General features: G+C 35.3%; 1 protein-coding gene across 5 annotated transcripts in view; it reads right to left on the reverse strand.

Moving 5' to 3' along the window:
• Positions 1-1,310: 1,310 nt before the first annotated feature.
• LOC148273049 (protein diaphanous-like) overlaps positions 1,311-25,113 on the reverse strand; it is a 93,715-nt gene continuing 69,912 nt past the window's right edge. For all 5 annotated transcript variants that reach the window (XM_088239211.1, XM_088239213.1, XM_088239212.1 and 2 more), the window contains exons 16-26: positions 23,922-24,160; positions 21,036-21,219; positions 20,733-20,909; positions 19,096-19,248; positions 17,219-17,337; positions 16,941-17,076; positions 16,508-16,672; positions 15,486-15,643; positions 14,043-14,119; positions 10,924-11,002; positions 1,311-7,249 (exon numbers count right to left, since the gene is read on the reverse strand). In XM_088239211.1, the coding sequence (XP_088095337.1) occupies positions 7,228-7,249; positions 10,924-11,002; positions 14,043-14,119; positions 15,486-15,643; positions 16,508-16,672; positions 16,941-17,076; positions 17,219-17,337; positions 19,096-19,248; positions 20,733-20,909; positions 21,036-21,219; positions 23,922-24,160 (1,509 nt within the window). In that variant the 3' untranslated portion in view covers positions 1,311-7,227. The remainder of the gene's footprint in view (positions 7,250-10,923; positions 11,003-14,042; positions 14,120-15,485; positions 15,644-16,507; positions 16,673-16,940; positions 17,077-17,218; positions 17,338-19,095; positions 19,249-20,732; positions 20,910-21,035; positions 21,220-23,921; positions 24,161-25,113) is intronic.

Here is a 25,113-nt window from a genome sequence, read left to right on the forward strand (position 1 = left end):
AAATCCTTTCCGTTTAAAAGAACAGATTATTTGATTATTCGAACCTAAGAAAAAAAAAATTCCGTAGATAATTTTTAAAATTCATTATAAAAACCTGAATGTAGTCCCATGGTGATGTAGCTGACAAAAAAAATCAGAAATTCCTTTTTTAATTTATATTGGTACCCTTTTTTGGTTTAAAAAACTTATTTTTTAATTATTTACCCAAATATTAAAAATTTTGGGCCATTTTAAACAAGTTATAAATAACTAACTGTTAGAAAATGGGAATCATAAATAAAATTATCAATAAAGCTTCTTGGTTAAGTTTCACTTTTATTTAATTTGACCGACTTTGAGCGCTTTCGCCTAAGACGGCATCTTCGGGACTGGCAAATTTTTTACATTTTAAACTTTTATATGGAGTCAACTATGAAATTTTATTAAGAAAGGTCTACAAAAAACATTAATAAAAAACCGTTTTCATTAGGATGATGAATTTACCTAACTGGGTAGCTCATGCCGAAATTTTATTTCTGTCAAAATTACAAGGTTTTTTTTCCCCTTTTTTTTAAACTTTGAACTAACTTTAGACAAGTAAGGCTGATAGCAGGTTATAGTTATCTACACAGTGGTAAGATTATCAGCTTATTATCAACTAACTTTTAAAATGATCGAATTTTAGTGCAATTTTACCCTGTGAACACTTGATAAAGGATTGGAAATATGATGGTCTAGGCGCTCCAAGGCTTATTTGAGGAAGTTTAGTAATTTTTTGTTTGTTTGACGCCTGCACAATACCTATTCTCCTCTATAGATGCAAATCGTGGCACCCCACTAAGGGCCCAAAACAGCAAAATACAGAGTTTTTTAAAATAGGTGTCTCAGAAGAATCTTGGGTGTGCGGTGGTTTAACTTTGTGCGGAATGAAGTAATAAGAGAACAGACGCAGCAAACTCCGGTGACAATTGTCATCAAGCGGAGGTGATACGGTTGGCTTGGCCATGCTTGCCTACTTTACAAGGCATCAGTTTCTCGACATCCACTGCTGACTGTTCGTCGGCAGTTCATATCAGAACTACGAGATGCGAATCTGACTTGGGATGCACAGGAGCTGGCAGCCGACAGAGATGCCTGGAGGATCTTCGAGGGCACCAAATGCTCCAACTAGGGAGCGGACATGGAATGATGATTAAATAATTAGCAAAATCAGTAGAAAACTATACAAGTTGGAATGACAACAAATTATTGTTATGATGGCAACACCGGACCGTAACTGAAGTAATAATGGTGATAAGTTTTTTTGGATGTTTAAAAATAAAACAAACATATAATTGTACAATATTTTAATATTTATTCTCACTTTCATCGTATTTAAATGCTTACAATATGTTTTAATAGTGTAAAATGTATTTTAAAATAATTTGAAGCGTAAATTTACAAGATTAAAGTATTTACAATTAAGATAAGGTACAAATAATGGACAGATTTGTCTTAAAACTAAGTAAAACATTTTCAGGCAGAATTTCCAATTCAGAATAAGGTATACGTGGCGTTCTATCCTCTATCTAGCGCTGTAATGTGATGCAAGCCTAAGAGGTTCTTAAGTAATGAGTAATAATAAAAAAAGCGTGCCGCTTTTTACGTATCTTAGAATAAAATTATTATGAAATGCAAAACTAGACTAATAAAATTTGCATAAAAATTCATTTAATATTGATTATAAAAATATATCAACTTTTAAAAAAGTTATTATTGATTCAATCATACCAAAAACGTTATCCTTCATACAAATTTTTCTTTACATCTACATTTTAAAGTTTTTATTATTTACCCAAACATTTTAATTTTCGATCCATTTCATCAAATTTCTAAATAAATGTCCTGGAAAATTGGAATTAATTTGGTGGTAGAGCGGGGTTTGAATCTCCGATCTCTGATTTGTGAGTCTGCGTCATTACCACTGACACAACCACATTTTTACAATTTACTATTTAAAAACTTATATTTCATCTTTACAGGGTCAAAGCCTCGGAGCTACATATTATAAATTAAATCCTGAATACATTTTTAATTGAACATGTTTTTTTTTCATCGGCCTCACGGTGTAGTGGTCGCGTTTGCCTGCCATGCGAGAGATCTCGGGTAAGATTCCTGACATGAAATATTTATTTAAAAGGGTGTTTTTACCCTTGAACATTTCATAGTTCTTGGTCTGGCACCTGAAGCGTAAGACTGATCATTTTGCATTCATGTAACACGCCTCAATTATTTAATTATATTTTTGCATAGCAGAACACTGCGCTCATAGAAAAATCTCATTGATTGGCATCATTATTTACACAGACAAAATTATTAACACTGTACCATGCTTCAAACATTCGTAGTCGTAATAAAAAACATTATTTACATACACTAGAGTTAAGGCCACTTTTCACATGCGTATTATTTTAATATTTTACAATCTATAACAATTTTAATTGATCTTAAAACCCAACGTTTAAAGTATCAATTATATACAAAAATTCATAATTTTAACAACTTTAAATTAAACATAGATTTTAATTTACGTTGTGAAACTAACAAAAATAAATAATAAACTAATGAATTGAGCAATCATAATCCATATTGTACAGATAAATTGTAAAAAACAAATACTTATTTTTATTCTTTCATTGAATTAAAATTTATTTTATATCGGTTTGAGATGTGGATATCTTTTGTTTAGACAACAAGCTGAGTTCAACACAATAAAAACTAATTCTACTAAATACAGTGGAACCTTCACATTTTTATTATTATTATTACTATGAATATTACTATTATATTATTATTATACACTATAGTCCTTAAAATGTAACATGATTAGAATGACAGCTGTCAGAAAAAGTGACAACCTAACTTTGTAGTAACGTCAAAGAGTAATTTATATTGACACACGAAAAATCATTTGTATCTGGCGTTAATTAATTTATTTAATACAATGCTTGAAATATAAATCAACATTAATATATAAAATCAGCGTTAAAACTAAAAGAAAACTAAAATAAACCTAATTATTAACGACGTTCTTACAAGGTTACATCATTTTGCAAATTGATCGAATAAAAAAATAATTCATTTGATGTTGTTCATGAAAAAAGTAAAAAATGTCTCATTTTTGGTGAATAATTGTGTTAAACGCACTATAATAGGCTTGTTTTTGCGTTTTTTATATCAATTTTCGGAAACAGAGTTTCATGATTGCATGAAATAACTGATAAAATCGATTTGATTAGTGATCAGTAATTTCCCATCACTAATGAAATTAGTTTGACAGCTGTCATTCTAATCAACCTATATTTTAAGGACTATAGCAGCTATTAAGCTGATGAGTGTATATCAGGTGTACATGGTTATTAAACATTATACATTGCTGTGTGCATCTAGTTACTTTAAAATCTCTTTATATGTAATAAATACTGGGTTAATATTTTCAATATCTCTCTGTTACACCTTTATTTGCGTAAAAATTAATATATTAGATAATAAATGGCCACAGAACAAGCATTTCACCAGAAATTGAGATAAATCAATACAATACCAATGTGTCGCTTTGTCACGGCGATGAAGTAAAAGAGTACCGAATATACGATTATCTTAAACACTCTTTACGTCTCACTCTTGATGCTATAGATATATTCGTGAGCGAGAGGGACAATTTCACGCATCATACAGGCCAGTACCCAAGTAGCTACTGCTACGCCAGTTGCTCTCAGAGCTTCGTTGGGGGGTGGTCCATTCGCTCGTGTTGTGAGTGTAGGAATTAGGTTGCTGAGGGTTAGAGATTGACAGAAGACACGAGGTTGCTCTTTGATGCATACTGTATATTTTAGGTAGTGTGGTCAGCCAGACTTAAAAAAATCACCAAATTCCTTTAACACTTAAATGAATTATTTTTTAAGTTATTATAACAAAGGAATTAAGTGATTCTTTACAATCGAGTGCCCAAATATAATTATAAAAACATATATTTAATACATAATGACACAGCAAACATCAGAGTTTTACTGGGGCTGGCTGTTAAATTCTGCAAAATGCACATTAAAACTGATGCAATACATAATTGAATTCTAAAAACATTCTAACTGTTGTGTAGATTTGATGATTCACTCTTTCCACAAAAGTACTATTATCTTTATTTCACTTTTCTATGCCTGGCTGCTTTCTGCTGTTATTTCTTATGGAAAAAGAAACCAAACTGTCATTTCATTTTGACTAACTTAACGAGTTAATTAAGCAACGTCTCGGTTTATGAAATATTAGTTTAAAACGGTATTAATCATATAATTTGCAATTGTGTTGAGAGGTGATAAGCATACCATACTCCAGCTTGTCGCGAAAGGGAAAATCGAGGGACATAGAGGGGTCGGAAGAAAAGAGCTTTTCTGGCTTCGAAACATCCGAGAATGGACCAGGATTAGAACTGTGAAGGAGCTGTTTCACACTGCTCGGGACAGGGAAGCTTTCTCCCGAGTTGTCGTCAACGTCGGAGGGACACGACATGACCCGTAAAGAAGAAGAAGAATCATTTCTTTTAAATACATATTTGTAATAGCGACTTATTAAGTTTTTATCCCTTAAAAAATAATATGGCATTTTGTGTTATAAAGAGTGTGTATTTAAAATTGAATAAAAAAATAACTGGTGTTTTAGGAGACAGAGTGATTTTTATAACAGAAGTAGTTATTGAATCACGGACAGTGTATACTTGTAATGCTGTATTAAATGCTGGTATCGTAGGAAATGAGAGAAATGAACGAGCAAGAGCCGCAACTTGTAAAAGAACGGCACCTTTCTTCTCGGAATTTCCCCTTAGCTTTGCTAAACGCTGTATAAAACAAAATACGCAGCAGCGTTGGGAGGATCATTACCGCGCTTCTTCTACAGGTAAAATCACTAAACCGGACACGGAACTATGAGAAGTTACCTATTTAGGTTTAAATTAAGGAATGATGACTATTGTCCATGCAATGATATTTCTTCACAGAGTATCGAACAACTGTTATTTTAGTGCCCATTTTTCAGTTTACAATGCCATTTTCTTGAAGCAGAATGCAGGAAAGATGGAATATCCTTAACAGATGTCCACACTGTCGTTAAAAGTAGTTATCACGCGCCATTGTTCTTGGACTTAGCAACAATGGTGATTAGACTCATAAAGGTAATAAACCAAAATCAATGATCGAACATTCCATTTCCAAGACAAACAAAAACGATTTTTTCCGAGTACCTTAGCCTTGTACGTGACACGTAAGGCTGCTAAATACAGGGGTCCAAATATATAAATAAATATTTTAAAAATGCTGTGTTAAATAGACTCCAGAAACTCAGCAATAGTTATTCCCACGTATCGGATATATTTAGTGTAGGATATTGTTTGTATGGATCAAACCTATTAAACTTTTTCAAAGATTTTGAATGGTAATTTAACCTTTAGTACAATCGTTATATGAAACAGTACTTTATGATTTTCTTGTTGTATTAATCGTTTGAAATATTTTATTACTTAAATTGAAATTGTTTTAAACTTCTACTGAACGTGTTATATGATTTGTAGGTTTAATTTTTGTGTCTAAATCTTGAGTATAAAGTAATGTGTTTTTTGAAAAATTAATGTTTATATTATAAGTTTTGTAAAAGGCAATTTTGCCGTGTATGTTAATAAAATAAAATAAATAAATAAGATTTACTTAAAACCATCAACTACGGTCCAATCGCAAGTAAAATATACAAAAAAATAAGAAATTTATTGTCCATATGAGTGGATTCTATGAGAAAAAAGTATTCACAAACGTGTTCAATTGAAATAATCAAAAGAAACTAGTTTATTGACGAAAAAAATCATCACCATTTTAGCTCTAAGCTAATTCATTGATTAAATACAGAACGTAATCGTCTGAAGTAAGAATTCACATTTAGTAAATCCAACAAAATATTTTGTACAGAATATTTGTAAAACTATAATATTTTTTTAAAATGTTAATTCTCAATGAGAATCTAAAATTAATATAAAAAATAAATGAGTATATATAAAATTAAAACTGCCGCCAAAGGTTTTTAAAAAAAAAAAAAATATTATTTTAATGTTTAAATTTTGGGGGCTTTTTCAACGAGTTATAAATAACTCGACGTTATAAAATAGGAATTAAGTTGTGGTAGAGCGGGGTTTGAGCCTCCGACCTCCAATCCTCGAGTCCATGACGCTATCACAACCCGGTTCAAAGTTCGGTTAATAGCCTAAAACAAATATCGACATTTTTATTATGTATCCAAATCTGAGTAGACAATGCGGAATTTAACCTGCGGGGGAGTCGTTTAAGTCCGACAGAGATCTTCGCAATATCTTATCTGCACCATTCAAACTTCAAACACGGGCAGAATGGCCAATGACAGGTCGTAAGCCCTGTGAATGCCTGGACTTGCATACTCCCTTCTCAAAAATGATTTTTCTGTCTCTGGACAGTCACTGGACCTCACCCTAGACAGCTGTAATACACATATATAAATATTTTTTTTGATAAATTCCTTAGAGGGGTAAAATCTTACTGTCTACAAACATTTGGACAAAATCAAAATATAATTTTTTAATTTAAACATTTAACAACAAAGATAAAGAACATTTTAGAGAAAGTAATATAGCATCTACAGGGCTTATGTCAATGGCTGGTTTAAGTGGCCACTTTACACACTGTAACATTCACCATTCTGCCCATATTTGAACATCTATATTCCTTCAATTCTTTCATCTGCTGACGTTCTTGAAGTTAAAGAGCTGAAACTTTTATTTATGCGGGTGAGATTAATCTGATTGAATTATATCACCTACACACTAGGCAATGCCTGAAATTTTTGTTTTTCAATTTTTATACTCCTTCATGGACCAGGTGGATTTATCAACAATATTTTGGTCATAAGCCCTGTAGATGCCTAGACTTCTATATTATCTTCTCTAAAATGTTTTTCATCTCTGTTGTGATATGTTAATATTAACAGCTTCTTAGGGAGTTGAATCCAGTCCTTGTCTACAAAAATTTGGACAAACTCAAAATGTTGTTGATATTTTTTTAAATTCATGCATAAACCTTTGGCGGTAATTTTAAAGTTAATAATATTAAAAATATTATTATGTCATCGAACACCGTCTTGATTAGAGTGTATGTCTTGATTGTGCGAAGAATTCAGTCCAATGTCGGCATGTAGTGTGGGCTACGCGTTTCCGAGCAATTCACTGGAAAAAAAAAACAAAATAATAATATTGTTTATACTTTATCAATTTATTAACATTTAATTGTCGGCCCCGTGGTGTACTGGTCAGCGCGTTTGCCTATCATGCAGGAGATCTCTGGTTCAATTCCCGAAATTGTTGATATGAAATGCTCGTATTTATTTAAAATGGTGATTTCACACTAGAATATTTCATAGTCCCCTGGACTGGCACCTAAAGCGTAAGACTGATCATGTTACTTTCATGTAACAAAAATTATTAAGATGCGCCGCGATTGATGCACCAATGCAGTGCCCTATGCACCATTAAGTGTGGAAAGGGAATGATGAATTTATTTACAAGAAAATACATTTTCTGACCACATGATAATATCCGTCTGTATCCAAGCAGATGAAGAATACAAATGGATGCCCAATTTCAAAAAATGCCTAAGTCCAATTTTATCGGTTTTGAGTTGGCAACACTGCCGTGTAGAGCATTTTGTGAACTATACATTTACCTAATTAGTTTTTCAAAAAAGAATACCCATATCGAATTTTATACTTGAAAAATGATTTTAAGAATATTATTTCAGTTTCAAAAAATCCTCAAGTCCTAAAAATCTCTTAGTCCGAGAGTTTATTCCCTGAGAAAAAATCCCTTAGTTCTTTAAATACTTTTGAAAAATCCTGACCTTAGGCTTAAGTCCACTTTTTTACAAGCAATAATTTTGTAACTAAACATGTAACAATTTTGTATTTTTTTACCTTTAAATAAAGAAAAAGAAAAACTTTACAATACGTATTTTCAATTTTCCGAAATTCTGTCATTTAACATTTCCGGAACAAAATAAACACTTAAATATATAAATAAAATTCAGAACTATAAAAATGAACTTAAGCATTTTTTGAAATTGAGCATCCAAATGTAATATATTCGGGAGCAGAAATGGAATGTAGTATATTTGGGAACAGATATGGAAAGAAGCATATTTGGGAACAGACATGGAGAGTAGTATATTTGGGAACAGACATGGAAAGTAGTATATTTGGGAACAGACATGGAAAGAAGTTAGTATATTCTGGAGCAAACGTGGAATGTATATTCGGGAGCAGACATAGAATGTATATTCGGGAATAGACACGGAATGTATACTCGGAAAAAGACATGGGACGAGAAATACATTATAACCAAATCATATATTATATCGATTGTCCAGATCATTAATCAGACAAACTAGAGAAAATAAAAGCAAAGTTAAGTATGCAGCTTGATTTAAAGTTTTCCTCTCTATCTAAGACACATAATATATAATGGTGAAAAACTTCTACAGAATTAAATGATAATATTGCTTGCTGCTTCAAACAGACAAAGAGCGACCTGGACAGCCGAAAAGGTTTGAAGATGAAGACCAGAAGGGAGTTGTGTATTATGAGCTTCTAAAACCGGGTGAAACCATTGCTGGAGAGCTGTAGCGACAACAACTCATTAGTTTAAAGAGAGCATTGAAGGAAAAACGGCCAGAATGGGAGACCAGACACGGGGCATTGATTTTCCGGCATGACAATGCTCGGCCACATGTTGCTCAACCCGTAAAAAACTATTTGGAAAATAGCGGATGGCAAATTCTGCTCCCCTCGTCAGATAGTCCAGACTCGGCACCTTCTGACTTCTATTTGTTTCGGTCGATGCAGAATGCACTTACCGGAATACGCTTCACTTCAGTCCAAGGCATCTAAAATTGGCTCGATTTCTTTGATTCAAAGATGACCGGTTTTCTTGAGAGGGCATTTTTTTTGTGCGTTATTTACAAAGATATGATTTTTTAAAGTTCCATTTATCAAATACCGCGCCAAATGACTGTAATCAGTGTGTCACTTTTCAGTAGTGACGTCATGAAACGGTTGGCGTTCTTACTTTCACTGACCGCGGTAAGTTGTATTTCTCCAGCCAATAACAAAACTGACAAGAATCTATGAAATATTGCTTTGATTACTTCATTTAGTTGATTCGCTCATTTCTATGTTATGGTTTTTTTTATGAATGTTTCGATTTAGAAAAACCTAGAAAGTTGACATAATCTCTGGTTGAAATGTCAACAAAGTATTTCTATACTCTATATACTCTCTATTTCTATACTGTATACTCTTTTTTTTCTATGGTCAAAACGTTCCTTACAAGGTGCCAACAAAGTATTTCTATACTCTATATACTCTCTATTTCTATACGGTATACTCTTTTTTTTCTATGGTCAAAACGTTCCTTACAAGGTGCGGGGGCTTTAAAGCGGAAACCGGAAATACTACACGTAGATATAAGGAGTGACAACATTATTTACGATTTTAAAATAAATACTATTTTTAACATTTTTTATTTATTTTTGCATGCGTTTTTGAGATATTTCATCCTACTCCAAAAATTTTAATATTCACATGTACACGAAAACATTTTTAAAATTTAATTCCGGGTTGGGCTGGAATTCCTCATTATGTACATGTAGTTAAGACCTTAACAAAGAGATTGGTATATAATATTCATATAAAAACATTGGATAATTCCTTCTTTTTTTGCCAAAGGCATTTCTACCCTTCCCGCTGCTAAGCATCAATCCACTGAACGGGTAGAAATACCTTTCCTGCCCGAAATTCATCCAAGACATTGATCACTCTTGGGGTCACAAAAGATAAATTACTCTAAGCAAAAGTCGTACGTGTTTTTGTTATTAAATAATTCAAATTACAGGAAAAACTCCTACGAAAATTCTGCTGGGATCTCCTCTTGTAACCAAATGATCAGAAGTGTATCAATGACCTCAGCACTCTTCGTTCGGTGTATTTCACACTATTTCAATCAGTGGCAACATATGGCATAATAGGATGGGGTGGTTGTGTTCAGACAATCTACAGACCGCTCATGATAACCCAAAAAACCATACTAAAAATAATATATAAATATCCTCCTACCTTTTCATCGGATTTATTGTTTAAAGAGGCCAAAGTTCTTTCAATTAGACAAATCTATTATAAGTCATGTCTGATCAACTTTTGGACCACAAGTAGTAAACAAAGAACACAACAGGAAATAATAACAAGATATTCCTCTAAAGTAAATTACTACGTACCAAAAAGTAAAACAACTTTGGCCAAGAGACATTTCTCTGTGGTAGGTCCAAGAATTTTTAATTTACTAGATCAGGTAACAAAGGAATCTGAGTCATTCTCGAAATTTAAATCTGGTTTGAGTAACTGGTTTGCTCGAACGGGAATGGATTTCTGCGATCAAATGTGGACTAACTGGTAAATGATTAATATGTATTTATAAATGTAAAATGTAATAATGTATAAAGTATCAATGATGTGTATAAACTTAAACTTAATATATATGTATATGTATGTATAAAATATAATATAAATATGTATGTGCGAACATATATGTATATATGTGTGTGAATGTATGGTTATGAATGCATTACAAGTGTCCCGACTCAACACGGATTCTCTAGCGAGTCGGAGCAAGTTCACAGACATGGGTCGTTCCTGATTGTGTCGCTATAAACTGTGTCTTTGTCCTTAACAAATGTATGTATAATGTAATTAATAAATAAATAAATAATAAAATGACTCTTCTAAAAATAATTATCTAATGTATATTCGGGAGCAGACATAGAATGTACATAATATTATGTATAAAATACTTACTTAGATAATTCTCTGGTAGATAATCCTCCGACCATACCAGATCTGGATCGACTCCGACTCAACTGAGCCCGTCTCTCCGCTGAAAGAATAAAAAAATACAAGTTAAAAGACGCACATGTGACACAGAAGGCAAATTTCAATGGGACTATCTTATTAAGGAAGGCACCTGCTCAGGACCTTGTCCGAAAGGCGAGCGAGATGGATCGGCCATGTAATACGTCAAGAAGGCCTCCTGCATGTCATATTAGAGGGGATGACCGAGGGGACAAATTCTAGGGGACGCCCACGCCGAGAGTACCCGGAGGACCTATTAGAGGACGTGCGCTGCTCATCATATGCTGACTTTAAAAGAGCCGCACAAGACAGGGAGGAATGGAGGAGAAGAATGAATGTAATTGCTGCCAGCCAATCCCAGGATTGAGACCAGAGAAGAAGAAGAAGTGACATTAATTTGGCAGCTGTCATTTTAATCAAGCTATATTTTATGTCCGTTCATTATTACAAGAATTTTCAAATAAACAAACCGGCCACGTGATATTCGATGGAGAATAGCCTATTTCTTACATGTCATCTTAATCTAAACGGCACGGTAAAATTATAGTGCATTGACATTTATTAGATTCGTTAGTACCAATTTAAATTTGATAATATAGGTCTACTTGGATAGATATTTGAATTTCAAAACACATTCTCAATATGTAACAAAAAAAAATTCAAAAAAAATTTCATTTATGGGAAGATTACGAAATGTAACAGATATAAAAAGTAGTATTCTTATATATAAAACAATAATATGTCCACACATAAATTACTGTTCTTCCATTATTTTTTTACGTAATGAAGGAGAAATTAAAAATATACAAATTCTTCGAAATAAGGCGATGAGGATTATACTCAAAAGAAATATCTATTCTAATGTAGAAATAATGCACAAAGAAATTGGCTCGCTCACAGTAAAGCAGCAAATTAAATATAATGTAGCAATTTTTGTACAGAAAATAATTAGGGGATGAATAAAATAAAAACAATAATAAAATTTAACCAACAATGTCATACATGTGAAACAAGGGGTAAAAAAAAGATAAGATTACCAATGAGAAGAAAAACAGAATCTCAAAACTCATTGTACAAGGGATTGAAGCTGTACAATGAGTTACCTGAACAAATAAAGGAAATAGAAAAAATCTAAATATTTCAAATTTATTTGAAAAAATTAGTTATTGAGAAATTTTGATAAAAAAAAAATAATATTATAACTTAATAAAGCATAAATAAATATAAATATGTTTAGTTTTTTTTATAAAACTACATAGTTAATGATTTAAATAATAATATCAATAAAAATGCCTCAAATAATATAGTATTTAAAAATATATATATCTACATTTACTAGCGTTTTTATTTACCCCAAATATTTCAATTTTGGCGACCATTTTTAATGAAATCAAGTCGAGGTAAAGTGAGGTTATAAAAAACATAAATTTTATACACTAAATAACATTGTGAGCATAAATAAAATTTAAATGTGATGTATGAGCATACCATGGGGTGGGAATTCCACTATGATGTGCAATACGGGATTCGTATCATCCATTTTCTCTAGGGTTTGCAAGAAAACAGAAATTTTCATACATTCATCAAAAGGAATATTAAAGTGAAATAACTAAAAAGAAAAATATGTGCCAGAATCTATTAGGTGAATTTCCTAATATTTTTTGCTAAATTCGATCTTTATTTGTGAAAAAACTGTTGATTATTTCACTTTCAAAATATTCATCGTCGTCATAAGCTCGACAGCCCTGGGCGGGCCTTGGCTGAACCCAGGAGTCTCCTCCACTCTTGCCGGTCTGCTGCCCTTGTGGCACAGAGAGAGTTGGCGTTTTACGGGGTTTTCGTCGTCCATTCTATTTATATGGCCCAGCCCACCTCGGGCGTTTATCACATCGGGCGCTCGGTAGATATCGTATGGCTCTCTATTGTGCCGACGACGCCAATGGTTGTTTTCTCTCACAGGGCCATAGATAACTAACGTAGGCAACTGAAATGGCTCAAAATTAGACACAGCGGAGAGACTATCACTCCCTCTCACTTCTTTTTAATGTACTTCATAGTCTTAACGCTCCTATATACCTACGTGAAAAATTTCAACGTGTATCAGTCCGTGGTTTACCTCTTCGTTCTAATTCTCAAGGCACTCTCTTAATACCCATCCACAATTCCTCTTTCTTCTCTAACTCATATGGTATCCATGCGGCTCGACTGTGAAATCATCTCCCATCCACCATCAAAGATGTTACTACATTATCTGTTTAAATCACGTCTGAAGAAACATCTCCTTTCTCTTCCTTAATCTCTTCTCCTTTTTCTTCCTTAATCTCTCCTCCTTTCCTCTTTCTTCTTTTTTCCTTTCTTCCCATTGAGTAATAGTTTCGATTTAAGGTAATTTATAAACAAATACGTTCATTTCTATTTTTATATATCTTTAGCTTTTTAATCTTTATTTTCTATTGAATATGTTTTGTAACTTTAATTATAAAAATAAAACTATTATTTTATTGGTCGGTTGAAAGAAATTGTCATTTGGCAATAAGCCCGCCAATGTACAAATAACATTATGTACAAAAAGTTAAATAAATAAAAAAAAAACTTTGAGGATTATTCTTCCGAAAGCTGCAATGGTTCCCTCGATACTCTTTGTCATAACCCAAGTTTCAAAGGCATATGTCAGGATTGGTTTAATTGAATAATTTTAGTATTTTTTCGTACTAGTTTGGACCTGATTGTTTTTGAAGGGCATAGTAGCAACGGTTGACAGCAAAATTAGAGGTTGCCAATTTTTGGTATGTCCCAATCAGATTCTTTCATTAAACTCCTTATTCGAGAATGCAAAAATAATATCGCAGCGATGTGATAACAGTTTTCAAGAAATATAAATGGAATTTACTTCCTGGATACAATTCGTAGTTTGAGTTTGGAAACAAATTTTTTTGACTAAATTAGTGCAAAATGATGTTTTCCAAAATGAATGAATTGGTCAGGCTACAAATGAAATGATTGTGAACTTGAGTTTTGTATATGGAGTCATTGAAAAGGTGTGAAATTGATAAGAATTAACAAACCTCCTGCTACTCTGGGCCCCTTTTTCCTCTGCCTCTCTCTACTGAATGCAGACCCGCTGGTAAGTGCCTCCATCAAACTGTAAATGAAGAATTATTGGATTAACAAATTTCCAATGCATATCGTTATGATATGGAAATTTCAAATACCTGGGAATTTCAAATACGTAATGGAAAATGGCAGCTTTCAAAAAGAACTTCAGAAACTATGTTTAAGAGGCAAATACTCTTGCTATCAGAGAGTATAATACCGAATCATTACTCAAGGGTTCCTGGTTTGATATTTCATCCCAATAACGCCATCAATATTTTGTTATTTGTGGTAAAATAAATTACAGTAAAACCTCATTTTTTGCACCAAAATGTTGAGGACACATTTTTCTTCATACATTCTCATACTAATGTTCCCCCCAATTAACGTTTTTCACATTTTCATCACCCCGGTTTTACGTTTAAAATTTTTCGGAACTCATTAGATGTGTCAAAAAAGACAAAATTGCATTGTAATAATGGTGCCGCGGTCCGCGCGCCACCGCATATGCCACGCGAATGTAGAATAAAAACGGGTAAACAACTAATGAAGGATAAATTATTGTCTTAACCTAAATTCAAAGCAGGTGCAGTGTAATTGTCATTTTTGTTTAAGTGCCTTCCTTTAGGATTAGTTTTAGTTTTCATTTAAACAAAAACTTCACATTGACTTATACAAATCATGATACGCAGTTGACAAACGTTTAGAAACAACACAGTTTTAATATTAAAAAAATTGCAATGTTTAAAATGTAACAATATAAGTATAAAAAAGATGGTTTAAAAAGTTGTCATAAAAGTGTGAAACAATTTCGCAGCGATCTATATGACAGCTGTTTTTAGTGATGCCATAAAAAAAAATGAATACCGTATAAATAAATTTCCCAACATTTAGGGGAAAAAATATTATACTTAAAATTTTATATCCAAATTTAAAAAAATATTTTCATGCTATTTTTAAATCAAATAAAAAAACAGATCACATAATATTGTTTGAAAAAATACAAAATGCTTTCAGGGAAATCATTGAAAATATTATCAATCCCCAAGTATCACCGATTTTATAACTTTTCTGGAAGTATATGTACACTAAAGTGTGGCAAATTAATTTTATTTTTATGCAATTCCTATTTTTTCCATACATTTTTCATTCCTTCATTTTTTTGTTGCTCCTTTGAAAAACGTAAAACGGGGGTTTTACTGTAATTTGAATTTGCAGATAGATGATTTTCGAAACATTATTCAAACATTGCTTGATTGCCACACTGCAAATGCGAGAATATGCATATCTATAAACATTATTTTTATTATTATTTGATTATTTCGATAATCCCACAAAAAATCAAAGCAAAGGTGCAGAGGCGTGGCTTGCCAAATGTAGCAAGACAAACGGACCGGCTCGCTATCACTACCGACCTGTCCATGACGCCCTCCTGCTGGGTGTCCATGTTGACGAGCTGCTTGTGGCGGTGCGCGCGCTCCCCGCGCTCGCGCTCCGCGGCGGCGCGCGCCTCCCGCGCCCTGCGCGCGCGCTCCTCCGTCTCTCGCACCAGCACGTTCTCCTGGTGGGCGGCCTGCAAACAGAGAGGGATATGATGTACCGCCATACATGTGTAACAATAACACAACAGTTGAAATAATTAAGAATTTATCAGGACTTATTATTAAGTCATTAGTCTTGTATCATCTGTAAGTACTAAAGCCCTTTCAGAGCCCTGCAGATTAAACAAACACCTTGTTAGAATGAACCTTTCCGAAACTTCTAGATGTAGGTTCTGCAGTGCAGATGAGGAAACACCTATGCACATTTTGAGTGAATGTGATGCTTTACATCATAAAAGGAGCCTCATCCTCGGGGGACCATTGGTTAAACCTGAGGATATTAAAGAGCTCGCCCCCTACCTAAAAGCCCGATACTTTACGGATCTGGGCTGGGAGGGGGAGGTTTAGCAAAATGTAAACTCTCGCCATCCACACAGTAGCCAGGCTCTTTATAGACTCGGGCTTGGAGGGCGAGAACTATTCACGGGAACCCGTCACTTTATTTTTATTATAATTATCTTACATTTGTGTTATGATTATATTTTTTACGATCTGGCAACATTACGCGGCAACTTCACGCATGCGCGCGCCGAAAGTAGGGCAAAGTGGGGTTTTTTTTGGACACAGTCCGATGTATTCAAATATGATTCTACGCTCCTTCTAGACTATTCTTAATTCTGTGCTTGCGGATTAAAAAAATCTGATTTAATAGTCACCGAATGCTCCTGCTAAGGAGGCACCTTTCATATTGAAAATTTTTTTTTGTCTGAAAGACTTTTTTACAAAGTGTTACTGGGTAAATCTACTGGAGAGTCCGCACATCCTTAGATAGAACTTCTAGATGCTTTTTCATATAAAAATTGTACCGTAGACACAGCGCAAGGAAAACAACTCACGTGGAACGAGTCCTTGAAGATCTTGATGTCCCCGAAGAAGTCCTCCAGCGTGTATTTGGCCTGGTCAAAGGCGTAGAACTCGGCCAGGTCGGCGTACAATTGTTCCATCTTACGAAGCATGGACCCGAGGACATCACACTGCGCTCGAGACTCCTCGGCAAATGGCTGTTCAATACTCAGTCAAGGGAATATACGGTAAAACATTTTTTTTGCATTTTTGAAGGGACTAAAAAATTTGTAAAACTGGGGAAAACGTCGCGAAAAAGGTGACATTTAATACAAAGCGAATATATACAACATAACCTTTTTTTATATGGGTGACACGTTAGCAAAAAATACTTTTACTTACTTCTTTTACTTTTACATTTACTTCTTAAAAAATATATATTTTTAGGTTAGGTTAGATTTTATATTTTTTTATATAAAAGGATACACCCATAACCGTGAAGAAGCAATCTTCAGCGTCTTGCGGAGTCTTGGAGTTCTGAAGATCGGTTTCCAGACCTTTGATATCGGAATCCATCTTCTTGAGGGATTTCTGTAGACTGTCCATGGAAACTCGAGAAGCCCTGAAGGAAAGAAAATAGATAAGAAAAATGTTGTTCTATTTATGGTGATATACTTTTGTGTCTGTGTCAACTAATTGCTCGTCCCATCTCAACACAGGACTTTTAGCCCCGTGGGTTGAGACTTGTGTTCGGGGTGACTTACTTGTCAACATGTGGTATTTCCTCGTTGAAGTTGAGAGCCTCGGGGAACTTGTGCTCGATAGTCTCCACCAAGTAATGCAGAAGGGTATGTTTGTTCTCCATGTCCTTAGTCGATGTTAACTGTACAAACAAAACACACTATCAGACCAGACTATTGGGATATAGAAAAAGCTTTTGACAAAGTAGATTGGAAAACGCTCTGTGAGATGTTGAAAAAACTAGGGGTGAACTACAGAGACAGGAGAATTATATCTGCGCCAAATAAAAATTAAGCTGTTATAATTGCCTATGGAAATGACAAAAAAGAAGCCCAAATAAAACAGGGATGCTCGCTGTCTCCAGTATTATTTAATGGATATTCTTCTTCTTCCAAGTCGGTCCCTCAATGCTGAGGACCATGATCACCATGAACATTTCTGATTAGTCTGTTCCACTCCAGTCTGTCGTCAGCCCGACGTACCGACTCACCAAATTTTAGCCCCGTAGCCACCTTTATTTGGTCAGTCCATCTATATGGGATTCTACCCCGGCTTCTCCTACCTTCAACTCGGCCAGACATTATTGCCTTTTCTAGATCTGGCTCACATCGAGCAATATGTCCAAAGAAAGACATTATCCTTCTCAAACACACCACTGATAGACGAGTTGTAATATGGAGCTCTTCCAGTATCGATGCGTTCGTCATTCCGGCTGTCCACGGCACACGCAGCAGCCTTCTCCGACACCACATCTCGAATGCATTGATCCTATTCCTCTCGTAGGCACGCATTGTCCACGTTTCAGCCACACATAGGAAAACGGAGAATACCAGGGCGTCCATCAACCACTTTTTTGTGTTTATTGATATACCACGATCTCGCCAAATCTTCTCTAAACGGTTCATTGCTTCTTTGGCCATTTGAATCCTGCGACCAATCTCAGGTCTGCAACTGCTGATGTTGGAGATAAGCGAGCCTAGGTACACAAAGTTATCTATCAGTTCAAGGTCTTGCATCTGTCTTGTCCTTAGGAGACTGCCAGCTCTGTCTACAATCATTAGCTTTGTCTTACTTTTATTTATTTTCAGACCCAGAGCCTCACTCTCCAAATGTTAATGTTAAATTAAATTAATGGATATATACAGTGCGCAATGAGGAAGTTCGGTGTCTTTTTTTTATTTGTTAATAGACTATTAAACTTAGCCAAAAAAGGTTGTTTTTTTTACAAATTGTATTATCAGCATTATGTTTTTTTAAAGTTTTGTATTTCTGAAATAACTCCGCATGTGACGTCAGAGGTTGTTCACTGTTAGTTCTTCTCATTGGTCCGTTTACGGTAAGCTTACCGGATATCCTTCACAGCTGTCATATCATTGGTTGGTTCATATGAACCAGTGACGTCAATCAAAATAGTGCGTTTTTATTATTTTTTCGTACATTTTCAAGAAACTTTGTAATACCATTTAATGCTCTAATTTTTACCACAGGCAAGAAAACATTTTTTTAAATCAAATTTTCCGGTAGGGTTGAAGTTCCCCATTGATGAAATCAGGGAAAAAATGAGTCATAGAGAGGATGTTAAAACACACGGAAAAAAAGATAGACATGATAAGGTTTGCCAATGATATCACCCTGATTGCTAAATGTGAAGAAGAACTCACTGAAGCTCTGACATCCATGGAACATATATTGAATAATAAATTAAATATGAAAATAAACATGAGCAAAACCAAAGTAAAGACTGTGTAATGAGCAGTGAATGAATGCACCAATGTCAGGAGCAACTCTGAAAAACGCGAAAGAGTTTGTGTACCTCGGAAGCAGGATCACCTGGGATGGGAGAACAAAAACAGGAGCCGACTGCCGCATGCACCAAGCGAGGCTTGAATTATTAAATTACCTTCGTCAGGAAGCTGATTTCGAAGCCGAAGGCTCCGGCGTTGTTGGAACCAGTGTTCATGTAGTTTCCAAGCAACAGAACTAGCTCCAGAATCTTCGCAAACTTCCCACTCGCCTTAATTTCTTCACAAGCCGCTGTACCAGACACTATATCCTAAACGTAGACAAACAAAACACGCATTTAAATACAATACAATTTTACAATATGACAAAATCTTGACTGTTTTTTATTCGATCAAGAAAACCAAATAAAGACAGTCTACCTCGTGGCATATTACCATCTAAATTTGTTGCAACAGAGGGAAAACATTTTTGAGAAGGAAATATGGAAGTCTCGGCATTTACAGGGCTTATGATCTGTCATTGGCTGGTTTAAGTGGCCACTTTACACACTGTGTAACATTCACCATTCTGCCCATGTTTAAACATCCACATTTCCCCAACTCTTCCATCTGTCGACTTTTGAGTAGTATAAGAGCTGAAACATTTATCTCACGGGTGAGATTCATCGGGCTGAACTATTTCACCTACTAGCCAACGTTTAAAAGAATTTTTCAATTTTTATACTTCTTATACCAGTTAGTTTGATCGACAATGTTTTGAGTATGTCCAAATGTTTGCAGACAGGCTGGATTTCCTCTCCTAGGGAGTTAATCAGATCCTGCAAACATTTGGACATACTCAAAATATTGTCACGAATCTTGACCTCACAACTATCATGTCACATGTCCCGTTTTTCTAGTGACATTTAAAAAAAAAAAAAAATTTTTAAAGTTATATATGAAAATTGATTTTGAAAATACAATTGATTATTCTAAATCCATTAAATAAAATTGATCAGTATTTGTAGTATGTGATATTTCCCTATTCTTGGATTCGTTGGGCGTAGTTGTAAAAGTTATCATAAATCGTTACATAATTGAACGTAGTTATGTAGAAAGCAGCAAGTCCACAATTTTGGAAAAATAAGATATTGATGTTATTGGGTGCAGTAAGGTCGATTCTATGTTCTATAAAAACAGCCAGACCGCTTTCATACAAAAAAACTGTATTAATCACCTTCGGGAAAAGGTGTTGATCACAAAAACGGCATTTCTCAATTTGCAGAAAACACCCACAAAAGTAGAAAAATCTTATGGTACTTTAAAAATCTTTTAAACCGGTCCAATACATAATAAGATTTTTGTTTGTAATGTATAAAAAAAACATCTGTATTCATTGTTTGTCGTTTGTTAAAGCCAAAAACATTCCAACTATTGTGTAGATTTTAAATTTCACTATTTTCACAAAATGGCTATTATCTCAGTTTCACTTTTCTATGGCTGGCTGCTTTCTGTATAATTACGTTAAATTCATAGTGAATTTCATCATGCATTGCCCAAAATTGAGGAAGATCGTATCAAAAGTAGGTCCATTTCCGTGTTCCTTTCCCTACCTCAAATACTTCCAACTTTTCACAAAACTGAATGAAATGAGTTTTTTCGCTACAGTCCGCTTTTCGTTAACAGTATGAAAATGTAATGTTGGTGTAAAAACTGGTAAAAGATTGAGGAATGTAAAACTAGGTTTTACCGTACCGAAAGAGTACTGATTCATATTTCGGTTTTGCATAGTTAACATAAATTGAATGAATGTTACCGGTTTGATCTCGTTGATGAGTTCTCTATAGTGTTGTTTGAAGGAGAGACTCCTGAGTCTGGGTAGAAGTCGCTTGACGTCGGCAATAGTGACCCCAAACTGCTCGGCCTCCGTTAGTTCCTCATAGGACTCCTTCAGCTCGGACAAGCGCTTCAGTTGCTCAGGAGGAGGCAGGTACTGCAAACAAAGAGGTAACACGGAGAAAATATTTATTTGTTTACTATAGCCATCATCATTTAGTCTTGTCCGATGAAGTGAACACAGATAAAATTATCACTGTTTTACATTACGATATTTTTTTACCTGTATTAGTAGATCCAAAACAGTGGCTGTCAGGACCTGAGTATCGCAGCGCATGATACATCTTCGCACCGACGAGTAGGACATGTGTTTCAGGGCCCCGCCCAAAAGGATGGAGATGTTCTGCGCTGCCTTGCCATCCAGCACTTTGAGGTTCTTCACTTTTTTCATGGTGCCCGGCCGGAAGCTGCAAACGAAAATATTTTGCATTGCGACAGAGATGGATAAGATTTTTGTAAGAGGAATATTGCAGTCAGGTAGGCATTTACAGGGCTTATGAATTGTCTGTGTCTACTACTCGTCTTAACTTAAAGCACTGCATTGTTTAAGTAAATGCAGTGTATCTTGATCATCTGTTACAGAAGGTTGGGTAATCAGTCTTACGTTTCAGGCCCCAGTCCAGGGCTGGTATTCCGAACGCAATTAAAGCGCGATATAGTGCGTTTTTACGTACTAAATACACGTTGTAACGCGCTGTAAATGCGTTTGGAATATCAGCTCTGGGACAATAAAATACGATAAAACCCCTGTTTTAAATTAAATGAAAAATTGTAAAAACAGTCATAATTAGGGATTATTCGTATTTACCAATGATTTCATTAACCCAATCCACGCGGGCGACTCACCGGTGAGCCACCGTGTACTTGCCCTGTACGCGGGCGACTCACTGGTGAGTCGCGAGTTTCTCACGCGATATCTGAATGAAAACATACTAGCAGAAGTCGAAACATTGTCTCTAAAAAATCTCGAATCATCACACTACTGACATCTTGCGTCTTTTATCCAAAATATGGTTCCCAGCTAATCAGGCAACAGTTTTAAGACGAACCCTAATTTTGATTTGATCGACAGCAGTTTTAAATCTTCCCGCGCCGTTGAGAACGTGGTGACGTAAGTGGGTATTTAGTTCAGATAAGCGGCGGCCTGCAACGACTCCCAATCGAAGTATTCTTTGCTTTTTTGCGTATGTGAAGAACTACATATAATTAATCTTTTCCGTTTTATTAGTGAGTTTATTTCATTCGGTGATGTGATAGTAAATATAATAAGCAAACAGTAATAATGTGCATCCTGTTTTTAGTGTAACATGCTTTAACATAGTGAGATATTTTAGTATATATCAGTAAACTTCTATTATCGCGTTTAAAACTTTTTTGATTTATACTTCTCGTATTTATTTATTTATAAGTGTTTTTTTCAGTATCGCGTAGTAAAAAAACTGAACATTTAAATAATATATTTAATAAGTTATGGTGCGTGTTTTTTAGAAATTGATTTTTTAAGTGTTTTTTTTAGTTCCCAAAATTTAAAATGTCGGGTCCCGGTCTTAGCAGCGATGAAATTTTGAATAATTTAGAATCAATAGACTCAGATTTTGAAATGACTGAGAGTGAAACTAGTGCTGAAGCTGTTGAACCCGATAACTATGATTCCGATACTGAAATCACTGTCGAGGAAAGTGATGACGCCTCGTGGATTGCAGGCCTTTTTGTACCTATAATACACGAATTCGATGATTTCGCATCAGGTATTAATCCTAATACAATGTTAACTGAAGATTCCGTAGTACTAGACTTTTTTGAATATTTTTTGAATAGAGAAATTATGACAAAAATAGTTAACGAATCCAATAAGTTTTATCAGTACAAAATGAGCACTGTTGATTTTACGGAAAAGGCGAGAATATAGAGTATTTTTAAGTGTTTTATTTTTAATCTAAGACCTTTTCAAGTGTTTACCATAAAAACTATAACGGCGCCCGGTGGTGTAGTCTGCTGCGGTACCCGCGCATGGCTCTGTTATGCGGTACGTATTATTATATACTATATGCACGCATCTACTTATGTAATCTAGCTATGGCGACGATGGCCTTGTATGGGAGATTATTTTCGATGATTTATCGAGTTTTAGTAACGTTTGAGGTGTTTATTTACATTTAGAAACGTACTTTAGAATCTTTGTGATGATTTCATTAACACAAGATGTTAAAATATGAGCGTTATTATTGTTTAAAGTCATAAATAAGATTAGGCAAAAGGACTGCCGCGTGTGAACGTAGCCGGGGATATTTTGGTCGCGTCGAATAGGTTAAAAATATTTTGTATTTTTTCAATCAATAGCACAATATGTGTTTTTTTATTGAATTAAAAAAAAACATTTTAAAATAATTTTATGTAGGTTCTTAACCTTAAAAACACGAAAAAAAAATTAATTAGCATAAAATGCATACAATGATTTTTTCCCTAAATATTGGGAAATTTTATTTATATGGTACTACTTTTTTTAGTATGGCACCACAACATTTCAACTGTCATTTACATCGCGACAAAACTGTTTCACACTTTTATGATAACTGATTAAACCATCTTTTTTCCAAATCATGTTTATAACTTCAAACAATATTTCTATTGCCAAATTTTTAAACTTTCTGCATCGTAATTTATTGATGTAAAGACTTTATTCTTCCTAAACGTGCGTCAACCGCATGTCACAATTTAGTAAAATGTCAAAATTAGACACTTAAACAACAATTTTTACACATTTCCTATTAACCTTGATTTTATTCACCATTTTGGGCAAACGCGGCGGCGCGCGGCTCGGCGTCTTTTGACGGATCAAATGAAATTCAAAAAAATTTCAACGTAAAACCGGGGTTATGAAAAACGAAAAAAAGTTGATTAAGGGAATATTTGAATGAGAATGTATGGAATAAAATGGGACCTGAATATTTTGACGCAAAAAGCGGGAAAACGTAAAATTGAGGAAGGTAAAAACGAGGTTTTACTGTTTAAGAAGGTAAAACAGGAATTGAATCTATGTAAAACAGTACCTTCATTATCAACAACTCTAATCAATAAGATAATAATGCAGGGATTTGAATTGTCTCACTTCTCTGTGGAGTCCTCGGCCGGTTTGGGCCTGCCCTGCGGCCGCGAGCAGAACTTCTGCGCCAGCCCGCTCAGGATGTCGGGGGAGGCCAGGCGGTCCTCGCGCACGCCCACCCAGAAGGACTTCTCCGACATCTTCTGCGGCACGATGCTCTTCCAGTTGGCGCGCTTCAGCGGGCCCTCCACCTCCCACTTGCGCTTGGGCTTCAGCCCGTGCGGCAGCACGTCCGGCCGGGGCATCTGGAAGTTGTTTTTTATTTATTTCGGAAGATTGGTAAACTAGAGATGAAAAATTGGCTGTAAAGCTTTTGGACAAGAGCGAATAACAATCAGCTTTGACTGCAAACTACGACAATAGCAAAAAAGTTTATAAGTAAGGCCGATGTACTGTACAAGTAACAGTTTGGACTGTATTCCACAATCCTGTAGCAAGGGGTAGGTGTTGGCCGTGTCTCGCTGCCGTCGTCGCTCTCGGGGTCGTAAATCCCGAAAGTTATGTAGTCTCGAAATTCCTCTCAAGTCCGGTGTCACTGCGTAGGTCGGTGGAAGATACTGGTTCGTAGTCCTGGGGTGAAGCGATGGTCAAGTCCAAGATGTAGATCCAGTAGTAGAGCGGGAGGTCGGGCGGGGTGACGAAATGAAACGATCAGACTAACTTGATGTCTCGAGGCGAACTCAATATTTATTCTTTAAAATGTACACATTATATAGGGCGTGTTGCGGGCTCCCGCTACCTGCGTCCGAACCGGCGTTAGGCCAATACGGGAGTGGGGGGGGAAATACCGCTCCCACTATACCCGGCCGGCGCGCCTCCCCCAAAGTGCATATAGGGAGGTGCCGGCGCTCGGCCCGGTCACTTCGCTGGGAGCCGCCGCACGCGCCACATCAATTACAAATGCCTTTTTTAAGGCAGTCCTTAGTCTTTATACAAATACAAATATGCATGTTAGGGCAATAACGCGTCAAACGTCTAGATTCAGGCCCTTTTTAGGGCCTGTAACACAAATTCCTGCTCTATAGTACCCCGGTATCGCTAAAGTCAGACCCGAAAGTGGAATATTCATCCTTTATTGTGGGTCCAACATTTAGCCTACAGATACCGGGGGCCCTAACTATATTATTGCATTTTCATTTACATATTTAACCGTCCGTTACACTCCCCCCGATGCCACGCTGTTCGGCTGCGGGGGCAT

The sequence above is a fragment of the Micrasema longulum genome, unplaced genomic scaffold, assembly GCF_059751315.1.
Source record: "Micrasema longulum isolate JH-2025_06_02 unplaced genomic scaffold, ASM5975131v1 h1tg002094l, whole genome shotgun sequence".
Classification (NCBI taxonomy): Eukaryota; Metazoa; Arthropoda; class Insecta; order Trichoptera; family Brachycentridae; genus Micrasema; species Micrasema longulum.